Raw genomic sequence first — 7853 nt, 5'->3', positions numbered from 1 at the left:
ACATGCATAAAATGCAGCTTTAACTTCTGCAGATATTTTCGGTCATTTTTACAGAGGGAAAAACCACTACAGGAAGGTATAAACTTAAATTATACACACACACACACAGATTTTTGCTTCCCTGTATGGGTAAAAAGAACAAATCTGCTTGGGAGGCACTCCTTCAGTTTAAAATTCTGGTTGTCTCTTTGCTACACCAAGCTGTCAAAATTCATACACACAACAACAAAAACAGTCCCGCCCTTTTGCACTAAGAGATCTTTTGAGAAATTCTGCAGAGCCCTCAAGTGAGTGTGGAGTGCTTTTCACCTCGGCGTGTGCAGTTTGCGGGAAATTCAAGTTGCCCCCCTTGCTTTCTAGACACCGCTCACTCTTTGGGAGTGTCGGGCTGGGTGCAACTGGAGCAAAACGTCCTTCCCCTAATACAGACTGCACAACAAACCTGCAGCCCCTTCTGTCTGTCAGAAATCCTGTCTGTGACTCCAGTTTAAATGCCACGATTCGCTAACACGAGTGGGACTCGTGAGAGGTTCGTTTGATCTCAGAGTGCAAGACGGACACAAGGGATTTCAGTTTAAATCATAACAACAATAATGTACCTTTATTTTAGTGCCAACAAGGGTTATGCGAGAGAGGAGAGGAAGAGAGGGAGAGATAAAGAAAACAAAGTAAAGAGAGAGAAGAGGGGGTTATAGCTACCAACAGAAGAGACGGGGTTGCTGGGGTCTTTTTCTGTGGGATGATCTGGCCGAAATTATCTTAGTCTTATGTAATTCTTCCCCAATGTTACCTTGTTTCCAATGTGCTAATAAGCACCCAAAGGAGAAGTATCCGGTATGGGAGCATTGCTGTCCAAAATCCCTTTAAGTTTCTCCATATTATAACTATAATATACCACAAATGCTGGATCTGCAACGCTATTGCAGTCGTCTGACAGACGGCGCCTACGCAACTAACTCAAAGATTTCTGGGAGTAACACTTTTCTCTCTCTGAGAGAAAGTGCCTTGCCTCCAAGGGAGAGCCAGGATCTCTGAATCAGCTGGTTTCCTGACCCCCACAGTAAAGCACCTTACCTTTCTCTCCTGGGGAAATTGTGAGCAGCAGAGACGGTCGCAGCTGATGGGGTCCCCAAGAATCCCTCGGTGCTGGCTGGAGCGTGATCGGGTCGTGAGTTCGCTCAGCAGCACTCACAAGGTCCCATCTGGGGTCGCCAAAATGTTAGTGTTCAGGAACACACATCATCACAGAATGATTAAATGAAGGTGCTTTATTAAGAGCTCTGGGTGTCAGGGATACACATACCCAAATCTAACCTGACTTCGTTTTGAGTTGAACATGCTTTTATACTCTATCATTATATAACTTTCATATTAATTATTAAACTTACATTGTTATATTGTATGCATTGTTTTTACCCAAGCATGGATTTCTCCTGATCCCCCTCAACCCCCTAACATTGTTCCTCATGTTCTTTAAACAATAATTATATCTAATCACATCTAACAATTGTATCATTCATCATATACCAATTACACAGGTGCAGTTTGACATGATCTTTAGCAAGTACAAGGCCTAACACTTCCCAGGACCTACTCTTCCCGGGCTCACCAAACCTAACTTTCTTTCTAAGTCCCCAAATTTTCTAAGATTTTAAAACCTTATACTATCAGAGTGACACTTGTCTTTACAAACAAGCCGTGAGTCTGCCGATAAAATGAAACTATCACTGAGAGATAACAAAAACAAAGGGATGGATTCAACTGAAAGATGAAAGAGACACTGGGGAAACACCATAAAATTCCACAAGGGCTAAGAACTAAGAAGATTATGCACTGGGGAGAGGGGGGATGGTATCTCAGGTATCATGTGTACCAGGAAGTCTGTACCTCTCAAATCCCTCAGCCTATGGGGAAAAGGAGAAGGGATGTACGGCCTGGAATTGGGGTAAAAGGGAGGCTGCACCCTCCAAAAATTAGAGAGATCCCAGGGGAATGCCCCATGGCCTCTCCCTTTATTTGAAAAAATTGAAAGCACTCCTCTATCTCCTTTTTGCATATAAACCTCTGGTGTTTGTGGATTAATTTTTTCGGACACTAACAATTAATATGAAGTTCAAAACTACAAACCTAGGCAGTGCAGAATATGAAAAATATGAAAGCTAAAACTAAGGGCATCATAGCTGGAGGTGGGGGTGGAATTGAATAATTTTGGGGTGGGACTGATTAGCATTCAGAGGCACTGAGAGGTCTTGAGGTGACAGATTGAAGCCCCTCATCCCTTTGAGTGCCAAGAAATGGAGACAACTCCAAATACCCCACAACCCCTAAATACTCTCAAGTAGCTCCCTGATTCCCAGTTTCTCTTGAAGCACTAGTAAAATGTGAGGTTTTAGGTGCCATTGATTAATTAGATGCCATTAATTTGTTGATTTTTACCCCAATTTAGTCTGTTCCAAAGGGATGAAGATGAATCTAAAGATAATTAGAACGAAACCAAAACGACCACCAGCCCAGTGTCTTCCCAACACAGATCACAGGGAACATGGGCCATCAGGGCTCTGCCCAACGTGGGCCCACTGATGGGGGATGGAGTTGGAGCAGCGCACGAAGCTCTTCCTGCACTTGGAGCACTCGCAGGGCTTCCCTTAGTGGTGCCTCCGTTTGTGTCTGGTCAATTGAGAGCTGTCTGAGAAGTTCTTCCCACACTGGGGACACTCATAGGGCCTCTCCCCGGTGTGGATGCGTTTGTGGGTACTGAGGCTGGAGCTCTGGCTGAACCCCTTCCCACATTCGTCACACTTATAAGGCCTCTCCCCAGTGTGGATGCGCCGGTGGGTGATGAGGTGGGAGTTTTGCTTGAAGCGCTCCCCACAGCCACGGCAGCGGAAGGGCCTCTCATCCGTGTGAATCTGCTGGTGCCTGAGGAGCTGGAAGCTGGTCTGAAACCTCTTCCCACATTCTGGACACTCGTAGGGCCTCTCCCCAGTGTGGATCATCTGATGGATGGTCAGTTGGGAGCTCCGGCTGAAGCTCTTCCCACATTCCTCACATTCATAGGGACATTCCCCGGAGTGGGTCCTCTGGTGGCGGATCAGGTGGGACCTCCGGCTGAAGCTCTTCCCACATTCCCCACACTTGAAGGGCCTCTCCCCAGTGTGGATGCGCCGGTGAATGGTGAGGGTGGAGCTGTGCTTGAAGCCCTCCCCACAGTCAGGGCAGCGGAAGGGCCTCTCCTCTGTGTGAATCCTCTGGTGCACGAGGAGACTGGAGCTGATCCGAAACCTCTTCCCACACTCGGGACACTCGTAGGGCCTCTCCCCAGTGTGGCTGCGCTGGTGGATGATGAGTTTGGAGTTAAAGCTGAAGCCCTTCCCACATTTCCCACACTTGTAGGGCCATTCCCCAGTGTGGATCATCTGGTGGCAGATCAGGCTGTTGCTCTGGCTGAAGCTCTTCCCACACTCCAAGCACTTGTAGCGCTTCTCCCCATCCTGAAGCTGCTCATGGACCACCAGCTCAGAGCCCCAGCTGGATCTCCGGCCGCCTTCCTGGCACAGGGTGGGTCTTTCCTCCTCAGAGCACCCTGGGATGGGTTTGGAGCCCCTCCTCCTGCAGGATCTCCGGGGCTTTTCCTCCCCATTGGATTCCTGCACTGTGGAACTGCTCAAATCAGCCTCTTCCACAAGGTTCTGCTGCAGGGATTTTTCCTCCCTGGTCTCCATCCTCAGCTCCTTGTCTGGGGGAGGAAGGACAAGGAGAGGATGGGATTTGCCTCCGTGCCAGATGGAAGGGGAAGGAGATCCCCGCAGTGTGTCCCTGGCAGGACAGTGTTGGCAGTGGGGTTGTCCTGCAGCTGGGGGCCATGCTGGGCTGGGAGATGGAGCAGGAGAGAGAGGGAAAGGGGCACTGACTTCCTCCTCACCTGCCTGGGTGTCCCGGGGCATCTTCCTCTTCCTCACAGCCTCCTTCTCCATCCAGCCAAGGTTTGGCAATGGGAAATCCTGTTTTGGGGAAATACAAGGGATGAGGACATTGAGTTTGCAGGTCCCTCTGCCCGTGTTCATCTCTAGAAGTCACCGGACATCTGGGGTCCATAAAACCTCCAGAAAACACCAAAATTCAGCCTGAAAATGCCTCCCAGGAGTTCCCCATCTCTGGTCTCTCCTGTTTGGGGTTCAAGGGTTCCCCCTGTCCCAGCTGCTGGGAGTCACGCTTGTACTGGGGATCACCTGTCGGCTTGGTCCCTGCCCTCCCCGGGCTGCTGAGAGTGCCAGGAATCTGAAAAGTTCCCCCTGTTTCCATCTCCCCACTTAAGGATGGTGGGACCCCCCCAATGTCCCCCCAAGTAGGATTTTCCACTCAGCTTTGGAGTTCCACATTCTCCAAACATCCCCCCCCCAAATAAACCCAACCCAGGGACCCCCCCAGGATATCTGGGCAAAGCTCCCGCTCCCCAGTCACCTGTGGGATGGTGGGTGATGATCGCACAGGTGGGGGACTATAAATTCAGGGAGTGCTCGACCTTGTAGTTCCTTCTCCTTTCCCTGATCCTCATTTGTCCCTCCTCCTCCTCCTGCTCCTCTTTCATCCCTCCCCCTCCTCTCCCAGGAGCAGTGACACCCTCGGTGCCCCGTTCCCGAACCCCTCACAGCCCATGGGAGGAGCGGGGATGGAACCGGGACAGGTCGGGATGGGCAGCGCGGGGCTCTCCGCTGCTCCCACACACTGGGGACGGGGGGAACCCGGCCTGAGGAAAAGGAGAGGGAAACTGGGAAAATTTGGGGCAGCAGATCCAACCTGGGGCTGGCTGGGGACCCTGGCTGGGGACTGCCAGCCCTTGGGGCTCCTCTGGGGAGATGTGGGAGGGGGGAACACAGAGAGGGCTGGGGGATTCCAGGAGTGGCAGCACTGGCAGGGACTGGTTTGTACTGGGATCGTCCTGGCACTGGCTGAGATTGCACTGGCCGTGTACTGACATCATACTGGGATATCATACTGGGATCGTCCTGGCAGTGAGTAGGAGACTGCAGGGGGCAATTGAGATCAGGTTGTGAGGAACTGGGAATATGCCCTGCACTCCCTAGAACCCCGGCATCGCCCCCCATATGTCTCGTAAGTCTCCCCCAAACCCTTCAGGATCCCCGAGTGCCCTCTCAGCGCTCGTTCAGGACCCCCCAAAGCATCTCTGGATCCCTGAATGCTCCCGACACCACAGATGCCCCTTCCAGACACAGCTGGGAATTCATCTCCCATCATCCCAGAACACAGTTCCGCGCCCAAACCTCCTGCCGTGCCCCACGCCCCAAAGAGCCCAGTTACAGCTCCCCAGGTTCCCCCCAAGTGCTCACGAGCTGTATACATTCGCCCCGAGGACCTGCAACCACAGCTCGAACGGAAAAGTTCTCTCTGAGTGCTTCCCTGCAACACCAAACGCGCCTTCCGAGCCACTTACGGAACTACATCTCCCATCATGCTCCGCGGCGCCCATATGGTGCTATTCCAGCCATGACTCCATCTTCCGTCATGCCCCACGCCTCACCGGAATCCACTGGAGCTGCGCCTTTAACTCCCGTGATGCTCCGCGGCCCCATTAAACTGTATTATATCGGCACCTACAACTCCCATCATCCCCTGCGACCCATAGATTCCCCGTTACAGCCCCCCAAGTGCCCGCCCGGACCCCGAAGGGCCCCCAGATTCTCCTCCCTGACTTCCAAGCGCCCCCCTGGACGCCCAAGTGCTTCCCCAGACCACGAATTGTCCCACAGAATCCCTAAGTGCCCACCTGGCTCCCCCAAGTGTCCTCCAGACCACCAAGTTCTCTCTAAATTCCCTCCCCAGACACAAAACTGCCCCAAATGTTCCCCAGAAAAGTTTCCATGGACCCCAAAGTGGTCCCTTTTACCCTGTCTGAGAAAATTATTAAAAAATATTATCAAAGGACTAAAAGTAGGACAAATTAGCATAAAGAGGGAGAAATAGTGGTCAATTAATTAATGAAGGGAATGGTGGTACTTTGAACCAAGGACCGATAATGTTTTTTGTTCCTAAAATTGTATAAATTCTTTTATATAAATATAAAAATTAGGTTCTATAAGTACAGAACAATATTATTATAAAAAATAAAATTTTATTTTTTTAATTAATTAGATTTTAATTATAAAGAAAAATTCTAAAGAGAAATGTTATCAATGTTTTGGGATGTCAGTCCCAGGTGGGCCATGTCAGACATGCTGAGGCTCGGGGTGAGGAGCAGGTTGTCCAAACAGGGGCAGCCCACAGGGTCCTCATTCTTCCCTGTGACCAGACTGCCTAAGGAGACATTCAGCATCAGGATTGTAAAGAGTAAATCATGACCTCCTGATCAGTACAGAAAGATATTTTACAGTTTGAACAGTAGAATGTTGTCACCGTAAGGTGCCTTCTTTGTTAATATAGCTCATATTGTGTCATGTTTGTTAAATACCAATGTTGTTGTACCAGCTTTCTTTGCTAAAATATTGTTATAAATGAAATTAGAATTTTGACAACTAGGTCCCTTGGTTTAATGGCAGTTTAATTAAAAATGAATACCATTTACTAAAGTGAATAGTAATGTGGTATAAAAGAATACAGTTTAGTAAAATAATACAGTTTAATAAAAGATTAAAATTTATATATATAATCTACTAGCAATTAAGTATGATTAAAGCATAAGCAAAACCGTCCAGGGTACGGAGGCTTCCCACCCTGCTTCACGTTCAAAACAAAGCACTTCAAGCTAAACTCATATACTGTATGCTTATACATATTCATTAATGTTTCCTGTAAGTTTCCTCCTATTTCCGATTTTTCTGACTTTACATCATTTTCCTTCACGGCACATGCCTCACTTGTTGTTAGGAGGTCTTCAGTCTTCTTTTGGTGGTCTTTTGGCAAAGGCTTCTCCTCTTCCTCATGGTCCTTTGGATAACCTTACAGGTTTGTATGTGCGTACTAAGCCTTGTGTTATATTAATCTACTAATTAGCCTTATGTTTACTAGTCCTTACGTCCAATGCTTAAATTTGTTCTAATTTTGGTCCATCTCAAGGCCATTTTGGTCTTGAGACACCATTTATCTTCTAAACTACATCCTGTACCTTAATTTTGACATGTAACATCTGCAAAGGGGCACATCTGCTTTGTAACACTGATTCTTGATTGTTTCTAATAATAACTTTAAGAACAGCTACAATTTAGTTAGCACGAACCAATTCCATTTATTACCACTGCAAATACGCCTTATGCACCTTTTTATTGGTTTCCATGCTAACGGCCTTGCTTTCTTCCTTGCTATGGATAAACCTGTATTTTCTCAATTTCTTCTTTTGCTCCCTCAATTGTTTGGCTGCAGACCAGTTGCTAAGCCCATCCACATTCACCTCTTAGTCTTCAGAGGGAAACTTTGAGCACAGTGAGAATCTCCCAGTGTGCAAGAGGGTCCCTGTGTGCCAGCTGCAGCTGGGGCCTCAGCCATCTCCTCTCTCAACAGGTTCCCCTCTGCAGCTTCACAGGAAAAGCCAAACACCTCCCTCAGGGACACCTGCACCACACATTTCACATCTCCATGCCCATACGTGATGTCCCTGTCACAGCTGCATTACCAGCTTGCTGCTGTGCAGATGCTGCCACCACCCAAAGCAAGGCCCTGTGTCCCTGAAGGGACCTGCCCTGCTCTGTGGCCTGGACTGAAGGTGGGTCCCTCCTGCCAGGGCAGGGCCTGACACAGCTCTTCTGTTCCAATAAAGAGATGGAGCTGTCACCCCAGTGTCTGGCTGGTACCACCAGCAAAGCCCACACAGCACCAGCCCCGGCTGAGCTCCATGTCCAGGA

At 49.0% G+C, this 7853-nt stretch overlaps 1 protein-coding gene across 2 annotated transcripts in view; it reads right to left on the bottom strand.

The window, feature by feature from the left end:
• Window positions 1–2591: 2591 nt before the first annotated feature.
• LOC147646911 (uncharacterized) overlaps window positions 2592–7853 on the bottom strand; it is a 117674-nt gene continuing 112412 nt past the window's right edge. Inside the window, exon 5 of one of the 2 annotated variants that reach the window (XM_086872736.1) lies at window positions 2592–3440. In XM_086872736.1, the coding sequence (XP_086728862.1) occupies window positions 2646–3440 (795 nt within the window). In that variant the 3' untranslated portion in view covers window positions 2592–2645. Of the gene's footprint in view, window positions 3445–7853 lie in introns of both variants that reach the window. The other variant, XM_086872737.1, reaches the window with a different exon arrangement.

This window comes from Cyanistes caeruleus, unplaced genomic scaffold, assembly GCF_971803275.1.
Source record: "Cyanistes caeruleus unplaced genomic scaffold, bCyaCae1.hap1.1 HAP1_SCAFFOLD_76, whole genome shotgun sequence".
Lineage (NCBI taxonomy): Eukaryota > Metazoa > Chordata > Aves > Passeriformes > Paridae > Cyanistes > Cyanistes caeruleus.
This window is presented reverse-complemented; position numbering and strand designations above follow the sequence as displayed.